This window comes from Nyctereutes procyonoides, unplaced genomic scaffold (assembly GCF_905146905.1).
Source record: "Nyctereutes procyonoides isolate TBG_1078 unplaced genomic scaffold, NYPRO_anot_genome, whole genome shotgun sequence".
NCBI classification, from domain to species: Eukaryota; Metazoa; Chordata; class Mammalia; order Carnivora; family Canidae; genus Nyctereutes; species Nyctereutes procyonoides.
Genome location: NW_026575160.1, coordinates 16,604,871 through 16,621,882, shown reverse-complemented (window position 1 = coordinate 16,621,882; position 17,012 = coordinate 16,604,871). Strand labels below are relative to the sequence as shown.

At 39.1% G+C, this 17,012-nt stretch overlaps 1 protein-coding gene across 1 annotated transcript in view; it reads right to left on the bottom strand.

Annotated features, from left to right (window-relative positions):
• Window positions 1-17,012, bottom strand: part of PLEKHA8 (pleckstrin homology domain containing A8) — a 59,154-nt gene that overhangs the window by 21,940 nt on the left and 20,202 nt on the right. Inside the window, exons 2-9 of the mRNA XM_055314595.1 lie at window positions 15,708-15,824; window positions 14,539-14,694; window positions 12,802-12,926; window positions 9,090-9,248; window positions 8,039-8,079; window positions 6,113-6,270; window positions 3,458-3,617; window positions 2,984-3,069 (exon numbers count right to left, since the gene is read on the bottom strand). Coding sequence (XP_055170570.1) covers window positions 2,984-3,069; window positions 3,458-3,617; window positions 6,113-6,270; window positions 8,039-8,079; window positions 9,090-9,248; window positions 12,802-12,926; window positions 14,539-14,694; window positions 15,708-15,824 — 1,002 coding nt within the window. The remainder of the gene's footprint in view (window positions 1-2,983; window positions 3,070-3,457; window positions 3,618-6,112; window positions 6,271-8,038; window positions 8,080-9,089; window positions 9,249-12,801; window positions 12,927-14,538; window positions 14,695-15,707; window positions 15,825-17,012) is intronic.

Here is a 17,012-nt window from a genome sequence, read left to right as displayed (position 1 = left end):
TACACTATCAACAAACAACTGGAGAATGAAATATTTTTTACAATAGCATCAAAAATCATAAAATTCCAAAATTTATCCCTAATAAAAAATGTGTAAGACCTCTACACTAAAAACTATACAAAACATTGTGAAAACAAAAACCTAAGTAAATGGAGGGACACAGCATGCTCTCATATTACAAGACTTGAAATTGTTTAGGATGTAACCTTTTTCCTAATTCGTTTAACAATTCAATATAATCTTAATCAAAATCCCAATAGGTTTTTAAATAGAAACTGAAAAGCTAAAATTTATAAGAACATGCAAAGGACCTAGAATGTCAAAATCTTGAAAAAGTACAACAAAATTCAAAGACTTACATTATCTGATTTCAAGCTTTAATATAAAGGCACAGTAATTAAGACAATATAAGTATTGGCATAAAAAAAAAAACAGACCACTAGGACAGAAGACAGAGTCTAAAAACAGACCCACACCTAAAAGGTCCACTGATAATTCAACAAAGCCACCAAAATAATATAGAAGGGAAAATAAAGTTTTACAATGGAATGCTTACAACTCAGAACAAAGAACATTAATCAACTATTTAAAATGGATTAAAGATTTGAAAAGACTTCACAATGAAGGAGATAGCAATGGCCAATAATTATATTAAAAATGCCATCATCATTAGACACAGGGGAAGTGTAGAGGCCAAGGGCACCCCAAGGTGGGCCACTTGAACATGAAGATTATTTGGAGTTAAAAGCAATCAAACCCAGCAGACTGGGTGGGGGGTTCTTTACCTTCCCCTGGACTGCTTAAATTTACATTGGAAAGGAAAGCCTGTCCCAGGAAGAAAGAAATTAACAGATTCTTCTTTACATAAGAAACTTATGTGCATAACAGGGCAACCTCGGTTTTCCAACCATTTCCTCTCATCTTCCTACTAATGATATCCCCCACTGTATATCCTACTTTACAGGCCCCTACCCCTTTCCTTAGGTCAGAATGTCATATAAGCCTCATGTTGCCTATCTTTGGAATTTCCTGTCTGTGTGGATGCTCCATATGTACAGAATTAAATTTGATTTTCTCCTATTATTTTGTCTCATGTCAATTTGATTCTTGGTCCAGCCAGAAGGACCTTGAGAACAGTAAATTACTTCCTCCTCAACACGACTTAAAGCCACAATGATATCACTAAACACTCACAGAAATAGCCAGATCAAAAACCTCAATACCACCAAGTGTTAGTTAAGATGTGAAGCAACCAGAATACTCCTACATTGCTGTTGAATGTGTATGATTGTGCACTTTTATAAAGTTAAGTAGATGAACCCAATAAATTGGCAATTCTCCTAGATATTTACTCAAGATATGAAAAAATTTGCCCACAGACATAAAAATATTCGGAGCTATTTCATTTATAATAGTCCCAAGTAAGAAACTACCCAAATGCCCATCCATCAATTGAAGAATGAATAAAAAATTGTGGTATATTCACTTAATAGAATACTATTCAGCAATAAAAAGGAATGAACTACTGATACATGTAACAATTAAGGATGAAAACATTATACTGAGAAAAAAAACAGATGCAAGAGTAGATAATATATTTTTTTAAATATTTAATTTATTTATTCATGAGAGACACAGAGAGAGAAGCAGAGACACAGGCAGAGGGAGAAGCAGGCTCCATGCGGAGAGCCTGATGTGGGACTTGATCCCAAGACCCTGGGACTACACTCTGAGCTGAAGGCAGACACTCAACCACTGAGCCACCCAGGCATCCCAATAATATGATTCTCTTATATAAGATTTTAGAAAAGGCAAAACTAACCTATGGTGACAGAAATCAGTAAAATAGTTGCCTTGGGCTGGATGATAGTTGTAGCTGACTGGCACAGGGCACATTCTAGGGTGATGAAAACATTTTACATCTTGACAGGGATATGGATTACATAGGGGTAGGTGTGTTTCTTAAAGCTCACTGAATCAAAAAAAAAAAAAATCAAAAAAAAAAAAAAGCTCACTGAATCATAATACTTAAATTCTACGTAAGCTGTATCTCAATATCAAAAAGAGATATGTAAAAATTTTTTAAATGAATTAAAAAAGATTCATAGCGGGCAGCCCCAGTGGCTCAGTGGTTTAGTGCCGCCTCCGGCCCCGGGTGTGATCCTGGAGACCTGGGACTGAGTCCCAAGTCCGGCTCCCTGCATGGAGCCTGCTTCTCCCTCTGCCTGTGTCTCTGCCTCTCTCTCTGTCTCTCATGAATAAATAAAGATCATTAAAAAAAAAAAAAAGATGCATAGCTAAATGGGTCAAAAAACATATTTCAACACATTAGTGTTGCCTGGTTCTACACACTCTCTATAAAAAATTTGTAATTTGAACTTGGAAATTACTTATATGCGTAATTTTTAAATCTTTGACAAAAATGTTTTAACCGATAAAATTTTTTTTCTTTATCAGTTTTTTTCATTACATCAATAGATTTGAAGCTCTCTTCTTCAACTACTTTTACTCTTGCTTTTTAAGTATGATTTCTCAAAAACAAAATTCCCTTTTTTCCTTACACTACTCTGTGGTCAATATTTAATCATAGGTAGGAATAAAAAGGAAATATGTAATAATGCTCAAGGTCACACAGTTGTTTTTTTTTTTTTAATTTTTTTTTTATTTACTTATGATAGTCACAGAGAGAGAGAGAGAGGCAGAGACACAGGCAGAGGGAGCAGGCTCCATGCACCGGGAGCCCGACGTGGGACTCGATCCCGGGTCTCCAGGATAGCGCCCTAGGCCAAAGGCAGGCGCCAAACCGCTGCGCCACCCAGGGATCCCCGGTCACACAGTTTTTAACTGTGTGTAGCTGGTGATATGAGAGGTAGCTAAGAAGGGTAATTTCACTGTACATGTAATTTAGGATATTTCTACTGCAAAATAACAGCAGTGAGACAGATTCTAGAGACTAATGAATTTAAGACAAATTTAATCTTACCTAATACTGGAACCACAGCATAACATGATGCCAAGAATGCTTCTGTGGGAATGCCACTGTCTTCCAAAAGTTCAATGTCACTAAAGCTAAACAATTTGGGGATACAGAAGGAGAAAGAATGAAAATGCATTAACACTCTATGCAGTTCAGAGGTAGTCATGAAAACAGCTGCCCTTCTGCAGAGCAAGTAATTTGGCCTGATTTCAGTGATTGTTCTTCTATTATAATATGGTCCAATAAAATCATTTTCCAAAGATAATCTACCAAAGCAAGATAAAATTTGTTCAGGGTATAGTCTCACAATCTAATTTCCCAATGCTTCAAACAAAGTAAGTAGTAAAGCAGAGAGTTGGTATACCATATCCTCTGTTGTTAGAATATGCCATCACCTGAAAGGAACACCACACCACGATTGATTTTCCAGAAGGGAAGCTGGTATCCAACTGTCACTGATTTTAGAAAAGCAGAGGATACCTGGTATTCATAGTACTAAAGAAAGTTGGGATGATTTCTTGGCCTTCTTCCCAGTGGGATTCTGGAGAGCTACTCGAGGAGTCTAATGCAGGCTGTGCTAAGCTGCTGTCATGATTTCCCAGGCTGTCCTCTCCTTCTTCCTTCATGATCTCACCTTGGACTGCAAACACAACATACTTATTACTAACCTATTATTTATCATAAAAATTAATATATATTCATTGCTGAGTATTTCTAAAACACAGAAAACTATACAGAAATAAAAATCAGTGAAATATTATATATATACATACAAACACAATTTGGTTTAAATATATGTAGGTTTGTATTCCACTTGTTTTTATTTGTTTATCATGAGTATTTCCATTATCATTCAATACTCTTTAAAATATGATTTTAATGACCATTGATGTTGCATCAAGCTCACATAGAGGACGCTGTGTTTCTCAAATTTTAGTGTTATACAGTCGATTCTCATTATTAGCGTATTTGCCTTCTCAGGAAAGTTTATTTGTAATCCTAAAACCAATGCTTGTGGTACTTTTGCAGTCACTTCTAGACATGTGTAGAGTGGTGAAAAATTTGAGTCACACATACATATTCCAGTGGAGGTCAAACAAGGTGACAATCTGCCTCCTTGCTTCAGTTCTTATACTATACACAAGTGTGTTTATGTAGCATCATGCTTTGTGCATTTTGTTATTGATTTTGCTGTTTATAGGCACCTCCAAATGTAGTGCTGTCTACTGTTCCTAAGTCTAAGAAGGCTATGATGTGCCTTATGGAGAAAATACATGTGTTAGGTAAATTTCATTCAGGCATGAGTTATAGTACTGTTATAGTACTGTTGGCTGTTGGCCATGAGTTCACTGTTAACGAATCAACAATACATATTAAATAAGGGGTCTTTATTTTTTATTTTTTTTTAATTTATTTACGATAGTCATACAGAGAGAGAGAGAGAGAGAGAGAGGCAGAGACACAGGCAGAGGGAGAAGCAGGCTCCATGCACCGGGAGCCTGACGTGGGATTCGATCCCGGGTCTCCAGGATCGCGCCCTGGGCCAAAGGCAGGCGCCAAACCGCTGCGCCACCCAGGGATCCCAAATAAGGGGTCTTTAAACAGAAACACTCATAAAACAAAGCTATATACTGATCAATCAACCAAAATGTGAACAGAGGCTTATAGGAACCTAACTTTGTATTTCCTCTAGAAGCAATGGTTTGCTAATTCAATGTCTGCAGTGACTTTATAGAACACAATTACCATGAATAATGAGAATCAACTGTAATGTCATAAAGAATATCCCTGTCCACAGATATTTGTCCTTAAACTTAACTATTCCCTGGAGACAAACTCCTAGAAATAAGTAAAATTATTGGACCAAATAACAGTACTGTTTCCATAGAGATTCTCCTATCTTTATTATTTACTCAAGAGATAAGACTTTAGTGATTCAGTGGATTTAGAGCTTTGAAAATGCATCTTCTTTTTCCCCAACTCATCTGGAAAAAACAGGGTCTCTTACTTCAGGGGAGATGAGCAAGAAACTTATTTAAAATTTTATTTTCAAAATATTTATTAAACACTTATAACACAAAAGCTTTCACAGGATTGTCTTGGACTGATCTGAAGCTGGTTTTAGTGGTTAGAACCAATGGAATTAGCAAATTTGGAAGGGCAGCATTTTCAACAACAAGCTATTACCTGAAATGTGGAACTCTGGCTTGATGGACATGGAGAAGGCTGGGTGAAAAACCTGATGGTGGTTGGTGAATTCTGACATCTTTGGGCCGCACCAAAAACCACGAGGAGTGCAACCTCAACTGCCATAACTTTACACTCAACAGAGTGTCTGACATCATAGTTTAAGTTCAAAGGATCTTGACTTAGAGTAGAAGAGCAGTGTCTATAAAGCAGCACAGATGGCTGCTGCTCACCGCATCCCACAAATAACACAGATAAGAACAACAAGCGGGAAAAATCCTCTTCATTCCATTCCACCTTTTCAACACTGGGTTGGATGAGATGACACAATATAGTCAAGTGACCTATGTTACCAGGCTAATGTCTGCCTTAGGACCTACTAGTATTCTGTCTTGAGGCCAATCCCTATAAAGTTGTGGAGGCCAAGAAAAATCAAGGCCATTCCACCTCAAGTTTAGTGTTAACACAAGTACAGCCATCCCAGGCCCCTGAGAATAAGAGCTGACATTTACCTTACTTCAGTTACAGGAAGAAAACAGTTTACAGCTTAACATCCTAGAAAGCCCCATATTAGAATAAGAGCAGAGCCCAAGCCTAGGGCAGGAAGCCCCTATTAGAATAAGAACAGAGCTCAATGCCCTTGAAAACCCCATATCAAAATGTAAACAGAACTTGAGAAATTCCTCCACCCCTTCAGAAAATCCCCTAGACCAGCCTATAAAAAAACCAGCTGTAACCCACTTCAGGGTCCAAGTCCCTGCTCCACTGTGTCGGGTATACGTGGACCCAAGCTCGAGCTTGTAAATAAACCCTCGTTTGTTTGCATTGGTGTCGGCTCCTTGGTGGCTTCTTGGATTCGCAATCTTGGGCACAACAAAGTGTCACATCATGCATAAACAATCAAACTTCCAAGATCAATGGTTTGCTTCAGACTTTAGTTGTTTTTACCTGTTATATTATCATCTGTATTTTCTTCACTTGATATGCTGCAATCTATCTCTGCAGGTTTCAAATATAAGGAGTTCTTATTTTTCATTAGGATTTCTTCACCATCATTTATTTCCATATGCAAAGATCCATTTTCACAACTGTTTAACTCCATTTGCCTGAAAATATTTTGTAAGGAAAAGCCAAAACATCCAATTATTTGGTCTTAAATAAATTGTCTGGGTAGCTCTTATTCTGAGAAAGGGGGGAAGGGTTCAGTGATTAAAAACCAGTACTGCTGAATCAGCCAAACCTCAGCCTTCTGCCTCCTAGACAAGTTTCTGATGATGAGACAGGCTTGTCTGAAATCAAAGAGCCATTCCTGGTTTCTCAAAGAACTCAGGTGACTCAAGCTTCCTGCTCCCCACCAGCAGGTCTCTGGTTTTCAATCAGCTTTCTAAATGTAAATGTAAATGTAAATATAAACATTTAACACTTTTCTCACTTTCCTCAGCTTCTCCCTGGGAAGTTTGTTCTCTCTCCAGTTCTCAAAATCATTGGCCACTCTTACAAGTTTGCCTAGCAGTTAACTGTCTAGAAGCTACATGCTGTGGTGAGGGGAGAATATTCCCCACAAAATAGGACTGACAGAAAAAACCTAGGAGGATATAGGATACATCCTGAGAATTTGCTGCCCTTCGGGATAACAGAAAAGGCTACTTAACATGCAAGCAGAACAGTTAATTCTATGACAAGTTCAATCAAAACATCTTATTATAAGTGATTAAATCCAACTAAATTAGAACAAAAATATTTTCTTCTAATAAACACAAAAGGGTCCAAGCTTTATGGTGACTCCAGGAAAAGCATTTATTTTCTAAAGCAGTGTCATATTTCAACTTAGCAATTAAAAATGTAGGTGTTTTGGGGCATCTGGCTACCTCAATTGGTGGAACATAGGACTCTTGATTTCAGAGTTGTAAATTCGAGTCCCATGGCTATACTTAAAAATGTGTTTGGTAAGGAAATGTCATGAGAAAAAACTCTACAATTTTTTCTAGTAGAAATATTTAGAACAAGATAAAAATGTTAACCAAATTGGAACAATCTTTGTGCTAAAGCAAACAACAGTATACAAAGAGATGAAATGTGAAGTAATGATTTGAAAGTACAAATATATGGAGTACATCAAAATACAGGAATGCTTATGTAAAATAATAACTGAATAAAGATCCCAAAAATAGGAACACAACTATACACATGTGTACTTTTTTCTAAAATTGAAGGAGCGGGCAGCCCTGGTGGCACAGTGGTTTAGCGTCGCCTGCAGCCTGGGGTGTGATCCTGGGGACCCGGGATCGAGTCCCACATCAGGCTTCCTGCATGGAGCCTGCTTCTCCCTTGGCCTGTGTCTCTGCCTCTCTCTTCGCTCTCTCTGAATGAATGAATAAATAAATCTTAAAAAAAATAAAATAAATAAATAAATAAATAAATAAATAAATAAATAAATAAAATTGAAGGAGCAATTAGAGGAAGAAAACAGTTTAGATTTTGGTATTAAATTTGTTTGTTTTCAACCTGGAAGGCTACTTAAGATTTTTATTTTTAAGTAAAACAAAATAGTACTGTCTTTTCTGGATAAAAGCACATTTAAGTCAATGCCTCTCCACAAGAGAGGAGGTTCCTTAGCACACTAGACAGATGAAAAGTCACTAAATGTGGTGGGCAGATCCATCCATACCTGAGGGAAAATGCAAACATCTTCCTGGGTAGTCTGTGCTAAATGAAAGGTCTGCATTGCTTCAAGCTCACCCCAAAGAGGAAAATCAGTTACTGTTTCTTTCTGGTATCATCTCAAATCATGATAAAAATATTCCTATTTTTTAAAAAATTGATAATAAAAAATTATTTATCTTTAGAAAGAAGAAAAACCAAGAGTTACTGTACCTTTCCAATGAATTATGAATCGGTATAATAGGATGTTTCATCTTTAAAAGAAGCAAAAAAATGAAAGCTTCATGTTAAACTTCACAGAGCATATTTAGAATTTCATCACATATAAAAGTGGTAAATATTACTGTAACATAACTGCCCCAACAGGAACAATTTTAGACCCTCCCAAAAGAAGGGAGTCAATGATCTCAACCAGTCCTTTGTGTTTTTTCAAATAAGTGTACCCGCATTTCTAAGGAAAAGGAAGATTGGTTTTTTGAAGAATCTAATTATCACAACCAAACCCTTAGTGGTTGGCTTTCTCATTAGTTTTGTTCAGTAAAGATTATAATGCAGCATCGTTTCAAACACTAAAAGTATAAACAGTACGTATGAAGGTTCCTACACTTAAGGTAATTTTAATATAGAGTAATGCTATAATAGGGGTGTCCATAGAGGAGGAGCTCCTATAGCCCAACTTAGGGATTCAGGGAAGGACAGATTAAATATTGAAGGATGGGGAAGTGCTAATCAGGAGAAGATAAGTGAGAACAGCATTCTTGGCACTGGGAAATGGTGCAGAGATGTCAGGGGAGCTATATGCAGTTAGTATGTTCAGCCAGCTAAGGACAGAGAAAGAAACTGTGGGTGTGGGAATGGATTAAGAAGTTCTGACTTTAACCTTTGGCAATGAGGGAGGCACTGAGGGGTTTAGGTAAAGTGGTCCAGTTTATACTTCATGAATAAAATACCATTTGCTGTCTGGAAGGGTTAGGCTGAAAGTAACCAGTTAGAAGGCAACCACAAATCTTGGCAAGACTCGCTGGACAAGGAAGCTGAAAAGAGGCTAGCTATATCAGAGACAGGTTTAGGTGGTAAAACTGCTAAAAATAAATGGATACAGAGGACCGAGGGCAGAAATATGTAAGTGGACATAAAGGGAAAGCCACTAAAAAATGTCTTTCTAGTCATGAAAGGGGGATGGATAATATGGTTCACTACATCACTTCTTAACTCTGTAGCTTTTCATTATGTCCTGCTGCCCCCAACGTGAACTGACTTTTACCTTGCTGGACTTGAGCATGGCCAGCTGTGGTGAGCCGGGGGGAGTACGATAGAGTAGTTCAGAGGTGAAGGCTGCATTTGCAATCTGCATGCATTCTTCCAAAGTCTTCAGAAAAGTATTGCAGGTTGATTTCAGCAGAGTTCCCACATCAATTCCTTCCTACAAAACAAGAGTAGATGACTTACTTTGCCAAAGAAAAGGCTCAATTGTGGAATGTCCTCAGAGGTTTTTATCACAATGTAGTAATAATGTACCCACCTATTTTGCTGGACAAATATGTCCATCATTTACAAAAGAAAAAGAGTCCACTTTATCTATTAACCCTATACAAGCCTCAATCTGACCTTTCACATTCTCCCCACACTGTTCCAGCTGGAGACAACAACTTCTTTCAGTTGAACAGTATTATATGCTAGCACTGTGCCAGGTGCTGGGCACAGAGCCCTCAGGGAGTTTCCAGTCCATGAGGGGTGGCAGGCCATGAAATAGGAAATCACATAACTAAGGACCAGTGTAATCAATGGAAAAATGTCTCCTATTGCCTGAGTAAAAATGAGGTTCTAGAATAGAAGCGTTAGAAACCATAAATCATTCATTGTTTGCTTTCAGGATAGGGTTTTTGACTTTTGGTACAGATGAGTTTGAGAGTTCTTAGCAACTGGAATCCTTTTGAATATCTGATCACTTTAACCCCTAGTTATTTTACTTGTTCAGGATGTTTTTCCTCTGAATACTGATATTAATAAGTTGTTTAGGAAACTGAGGCCATACCCTGACTAGAGAGTACAATAAACACATCTTAATTGTATAAAAGCAGCAGACTGTGCCCAAGGTGGAGTCGCTCATGCTAATCCTCACATCAAAACCAAAAACTTCAATTTCTATGCCTCGTTGTCCCAGAAAAGGCAGGCCTAGGTCAACAAATTGGCACAAGTTACCTGATCCAGCTCCATGACTTCTCTTCACTCCACATGAAGAAAGCAACCCTGTTTTAATCAATCAATAAATGCCCAGCAGAATTTCCTTGTTCCTGCTCACTTTGGTCTATAAAAATCTCTAACCTTTTAAGGCTTTTCAGAGCTCCTTTCTATCTGCCAGATGAGATGTTGCCTGATAAACGAGTTGCTGAATAAAGCCAGTAAGATTTTTTAAATGTACTCAGTTGAATTTTTCTCTTAAGAGTGGCCTCTATATTTTCTTCAATTTTGTATTTCTAACAAGCTAGCAGGTGATGTTACTGGTTGTGGACTACTAGGATTCTGACAACAATTATGTGTGGGTTTTCCCCACACCACCAAGCAATTCTCTGACACCAGCTAGGTGATCTAAATTCAACTAAATTCTGACCCTATCTACCTGAAATTGGTGTCAGATCTCACAGGGCAGCTCCCCATTCCTCACTTCAGACACCAATGGCAAGTCCAGGTTGTCACTTGTGCTTCTGACTGATCTGCTACAGATTGGAGGTTCTAACCCCCTCCTTTTGATTAATTTGCTAGAGCTGCTCAAAGATCTCAGAGAAACATTTTACTAGTTACTAGACTGCCAGTTTATTCTAAAAGGATACAACCCAGAAACAGATGTATAGGGCAAGGCATCTGGGAACCGCTCAGGACTTCCATGCTCTCTGACCACACCACTTTTCCTGAATCTCCATTTGTTCTCAGGAGCTCTCCAAACCCTGTTCTTACATTGCACAGACATGACTGACAAAATCATCTGCCGCTGGGATTAAACTCAATCTTCAGCCTCCTTCCCTTCCCAGGAGATGAGGGTGGGTGGATGCTGGGTGGCTCTAATCACATGGTTGGGTCCTGGGTCAACCAGCCTCCCATCCTTAGGCACCTTCTTAAAGTCACCTCATTAACATAACAAGAGACAACGCTATCATTCTCATCACAGGAAATTCCAAGGGTTTCAGGAGCTCTGCCAAACATATTTCTTATGGAGACCAAATATATATTTCTTATTATAAATCACAATATCACAGCCACAGTTTCATTAGCAAGTTCTCAAGGCACTCTAAACATCTTGAATAAAAAAATTGCTGGGTTCACATTTTTCCTTTGCATTAGACCAGGGCTTCTGTACCTTGGCACGACTAACATGGGGGGCTAATTTTTGGAGTGGGAGAAGTAGGTGGGAGAGCTCTCCTGCCTACTGCAGGACAAGAAGTACCATTCTAACCTACATACAGTAGATGTCAGTAGCACTCCTCCAACCCAACCGCGACAAACAAATATGTCTCCAAACACTGCCAAACATCTCCTGAGGGGCAAAACCAGAGGCTCTGGGCTGAGAATCACTGCTCTGAACCCTAAAAATCCCAAGAATAGGGCTGAAATGTTTTTTTGGTATCCCTCTCCTCCCTGCTCCCAGGCAACTGCTGAATGAATAAGACAGCCAAAAAGGCAGTGAATGAAAGCGAGTTAAATCACCCTTATTAGAAAAACTGAAAATACATATACCACTAATAGTATAATGTTCTTCTACCAAAACCATTAACTAGGATCTGTAGATTCTTCATTTACTAGCCACTGTTATTCAGATTATAGCTATTCTAATAGACCAGAGGCTCTCTCTGGGTAGTGTGAGCCATTCAATACATAACACCAGATAGACCTTTTATTACATGTTTTAGGACGAATGAATGACAACTTTATTAATAAACATTAAAAATTGCAATCCTTACTGATAATGGGCAGAAAAAAAGGCTTGTCTCCATCTTTGAAAGAGCTAGCCTATACTAAAGCACAAATACTATGTCACCAATAAAATTCTGTCATAGAGGTGCCTGGCTGACTTGGTCCATAGAGCGTGTAACTCTTGATCTCGGGGTGGTGAGTTCAAGCCCTATGTTGGATGTAGAACTTAGTTAAAAAAAATAAATAAATACGGACGCCTGAGTGGCTCCGTGGTTGCGCGTCTGCCTTTAGATTAGGGTTTGATCCTGGAGTCTCAGCATCAAGTCCCACATCGGGCTTCCTGCATGGAGCCTGCTTCTCCCTCTGCCTGTGTCTCTGCCTCTCTTTCTCTGGGTCTGTCATGAATAAATAAATAAAATCTTTAAAATAAATAAATAAATAATAAAATCTTACTACAGTCTCATCAAAGATGACAGATACACATTATTGATAGACATGATGCTGACATGCTAGTAGCCATACCTCTAGAAGTAGCTGTGCTAGACAGGTAAGGCTGTATTTACAAAGTGATGCAAACTGGGAAGAAACAAATTTTAGTACATCAGCACCAATGTTAAAGGTTCCAAATGTTATCAACTAATTAATCCTGAATTCATTCCATGAAAGAAAATTATATGCTTCCATATGCTGACATGCACACACTTTTTCTCTTCACTGAATTTTGTTAACTTTCTCCTCCAAATAAAATCTTTAAAAAAAAAAAAAGGGGGCAGCCCCGGTGGCACAGCGGTTTAGTGCCACCTGCGGCCCAGGGTGTGATCCTGGAGACCTGGGATCGAGTCCCACATCGGGCTCCCTGCATGGTGCCTGCTTCTCCCTCTGCCTGTGTCGCTGCCTCTCTCTCTCTAGCTGTATCTCTATGAATAAATAAATAAAATCTTTAAAAAAAAAAACAACTTTCTCCTCCAAAAAATAGTAAATGCTAAAATAGGGACTGTGTGAGAGTAAGCATTACCTGTAAGCAACACCTGGTGCTACTTCTCCTGTGGCTAAGACAAATATTTTACCTCAGAATTGGACACACCGGTTGTGGTTACTTCTTTTGTTTTATCTACTTGCTGAACAAGGAGGTCACAGTAGAGTCTTAGTTCCGACATTTTGGTTTTCAAGTTTTCAGTGTTTTCAGCAAACTCTAAATAACAAAATGAGGATAACGTAATTACAAGATGAAGGAACTATTCACTGGTTAGCATACCATAGAGTGCAATATATAACCTACATCTAAAGTCAGATGTTTATGGTATGAGTTATAGATAAGATACACATGAAGATATGTGGGCAAGAAAAACAAAAAGAGATTTCTAGTCTTTTTAATCTATGTTATTTCTTGGGCCAACATACTGAATGATAGCCAGTGTAGGAAGAAAGATACAGCATACTTTTCAACTCCTCATGTCAAAACTGATTGCAGAGGGACACCCGGGTGGCTCAGCAGTTGAGCATCTGTCTTGAGCTCAGGGTGTGACCCTAGTCCAGGGTTCGAGTCCCGCATCAGGCTCCCTATGGGGAGCCTGCTTCTCCCTCTGCCTGTGTCTCTGCATCTGTCTGAGACTCTCATGAATAAATGGATAGAATCTTTAAAAAAAAAAAAAAAAAACTGGGAACAGAGTCAAGGGTTCTGAGTTTTGGTTTCATTGGCTGCACAGTTTTCCCTATCTATAAAATGGGGTCATAGCAATCTACCTCCTAACAGTACTCAAAACTGGGAAACTGTTCTGTAACGTGCAATTACTACTAATAAGATGGCTTGTTAATTCACAGAACTCGTCCAGCATGCCACCCATCAAGGCTAAGAGCACCCTTCTGTGCACCTGCTGCTCCCTCATTAGCACAGTGCTCCAGCTACTCTGGCGCTGAGGGCTCATTATCACTTGTTTTTTTTTCCCCCATGAAAAAGCTGTACATTAAAAAAAAAAAAAAAGCTGTACATTATAACTTGATCTGACAGTGTCTAGAATATGCTCCCAATTTGGCATTCAAAAACAACCAAGGAAGAGGCCATTTTCCTTGTCTACTTGAAGAGGTAAACACATCTGCCACACTTGTCATAAGAAAGAGGCCCCTGTCTCCCACTAATCTCTTCAGGTATACATATGGGGTAAAGGGCTGGGAAGGTGGCATTAGGTCTCAGACAGTAAGCCCTGGCACTCTTCCCCCAGTCTGCATAGAGTTATGCCAGGGTTCTCAGGAGACTTAATGATGTTGAATTAATGAGCATTAAGCAGTAGCAACCTGACAATTAGGTATCCATCCCAGGGAAAGGGAGGGGGAGGTGGGGTGTTACTGGAGAAAATACCCTGATCCAAGGCTTCTTTACCAAAGGTCAACTTTGTGCCAGACTGGGTACTAAACAGGTTCATATCATTACTAATACTCATGGCAATCCTTCTAATGTAGGTTGTTACCTTTTTTAAAAATATGAGGAAGCAAAAAAAAAAAAAAATGAGGAAGCTGAGGATCAGAGAGATTAAATGACCTATGCCAAGGTCAAAAAGCCAGTAATCTACAAAGCCATAATTTGAATCCAGTTGTATCTGGCTTCAAAGCCCGTGCTCTCTCTATTGTGATATGCTAAGAGAGGAGTTAATAAATACACACTGTCCTTGAAATTTCAGGGGTATATGGTATGTGAAGGACACAAAAAACTGCCTAGGTGGTCAGAGGCAAGATAACAAATATGGGAACCCAAAGAGGTCAGTGGGTGATTCCCAAGGATCCGAGATCAGAGGACAATTGATACTTGCCTTTTTCCTTCTGGGTCCTACTGTCTGTCAGGCAAGCCTTGGCTGACCCCAGGGCTACCAGCCACCGCTGTCTCTCAGCCACACTTCTGGCCTTCAAGTAGAAATACTGCTCCCCAGGGATTATCAGGTCCATGCGTGTGTTATCTACAGAATGAACTGGGAGCAAGGCAGAGGGAGGTCAGAAACCTAGAAGAGTGCAATCTGGGTAGCCTCCACTCCACCCAAATTCTGGAGCTCAACTGGTGCCAGTCACTGAAGGCTTCTTCCAAGGGAGGATGCTAGCTCTTACCACCTTCCCTAGTTTATTTATCTCTTCCTGAATGCCTCTGTTGATGAAGAAGAAAAACCCTAGCTGGCTCCAAGGTATCACCAAGACTAAAAAAGAAGCACTCAATTCTCCTTACTGGAATAGATACAGAATCTCTCTTTTGGCTTGTGTGTGTAAAGTATGCTGCTCTGAGGCCAAAAAAGCTTGCATGCCAACAAGGGTACGCCTCTGTATCTTCTTGGGTTTACTGGAAAGCAATCAAGAACACAATATTTTTCCTTTTCTACTGTCCTTCACAAGTTATATCAAAAGTGTGAGAATTTCCTCTGAGATCTTTGGAAGAAGAAATAAGGAAACTACATTCTCCTTCACCCCCTACCCTGCTGTAAAATACCCTTCTAATCTGTTTCTCTACTAATCTTGTTTCGGAGCCATATCTTCTCAGCATGTCTTAAGATGTCCCCAAACTAAGAAGTAAAAGCTATTTGCAAGTCTTTATGTGTTTGCTTGTTTTAAGTATACAGTGGTGATAAGAAGGTGTATGTGTGTGTGTGTCCTGATTTAAACATAGAAGTGTTTGATGCTGCAGTAAAAAGACTTAAATAAGCTTTGCACATAGTTGCCCTGGCTTCAGGTGAGCAAGGGACTAAAAAATGGGCACTAAATGTGTGGTGAAACACACTGTTCTCATTTATTTTGACTACCTCTTCAACAACCTCCTCGTAAAAATTGGTTGCAGTTTTAGGTCTTATTTGCAAGGCTTTCTTTTGGGACATAACACTATGTATATCTTTGTATCATAGGAACAGCAGAGATAGGCACAGAGAGGCCAGTGGGTTTTTTTTAATTTTATGGGGGAGACAGAAAGAAAAAGAAAACCTGCAAATCTCTTGGTTCTTACCTTGAATTTCACAGACCGCCATTTGGATACTCCCTTTGCAACCTTTCCAGGCATCTTCAGGAGAATCATAATAGGATAATATACCCCCACAGAGTAGGAACCATCTAGGCTGCCAACCTGCAAATAGAAGCAAGAACATGGTCTCAATTACTGCCCGCATTGGAGGTGTCTCCCAGTACACAGGAATGGGACCTGACAAAGGTGGCTGGGTCCCAGCTCCAAGGAGCTTATATTCCAGGAAAAGAAGGGAAAGAAGTAGGTTAGTAAATACTGTATGCATGATCATTTTTAAAACTAAAATCAAACACCCACAGGGCCATATATTTTTAGTCACATAATGTATAGAAGAAGTCTGCAAGGATCAGGGACATAGTGATGATTCTCTAGTTAAGAGGAAGACTAATGATTTTTATTCCCTTTTCCTTTCATATAGTACTAGTGATTTTTGGTTTTTAATTTTTTTAAGGTAAAAGATTATGGTTTCCTGAACATTATCACAAACCTGATCTTCTTTCCTCTGGTTAAGAAAAATTATCCCAACTTAGAAATGAGGCAGAAGATTATACTGTTCTGAAAGAGGACTTTAACCACCTCCATTTTGACCTCTGTCTGTACTTTCTAAGTGATTAAGTTCTTCTTTCTAGCTTATCTCTTAATTCAGGCAAAAGACATCACAGCCAAAGGATCTCCTGATAGGAAGTGAAACAACTCCCTCAAGCCTTAACGCTCCCTGACTTCTGCAAGATCCTGCACAAATGACCCCAAGACAGTGATGAGCCTGACCTTTACTGCCCAGCACATGTACCCACTGACCTTTGTCCCACATTCTCTTTATCTAAATCTGGGAGTATTTTGAACACTTTGGAGACAGTCTTTGAGACTTTAGTCTGCCAACTTCTTGGTGTTGGTCTCACTGAAATACCTTATTTTGTTTCACGACCCCTCATCTGTCTTTGGATTCTGTCAGCAGCGAGAGGCTGAACCTGGTCTGTTTGGGTACCCTAGAGCTAGGTGCTTGTGGACCTCTGTGCCTTGGCTATAGCCCTTTTGATGTCAAAGATCATTCCAGAGTGCTAATAAGCCTGTGCAGGGGCATATGAACCCTAGATAAAGAGAACTTTCATTTACTATTTAAAATTGATCCACGGAAATAAAATAATCTTAAAACACTGAAAGGCTAACTACTTTTACTTTGGAGAATTTCAGGGACAAACCATATTTGGTTGAAATATACATCTTATCTAGTGCTCTTACCCAATCTATATTCTAGACAAACCAAACTTATTTTCTGTATTCTTGCTTCTG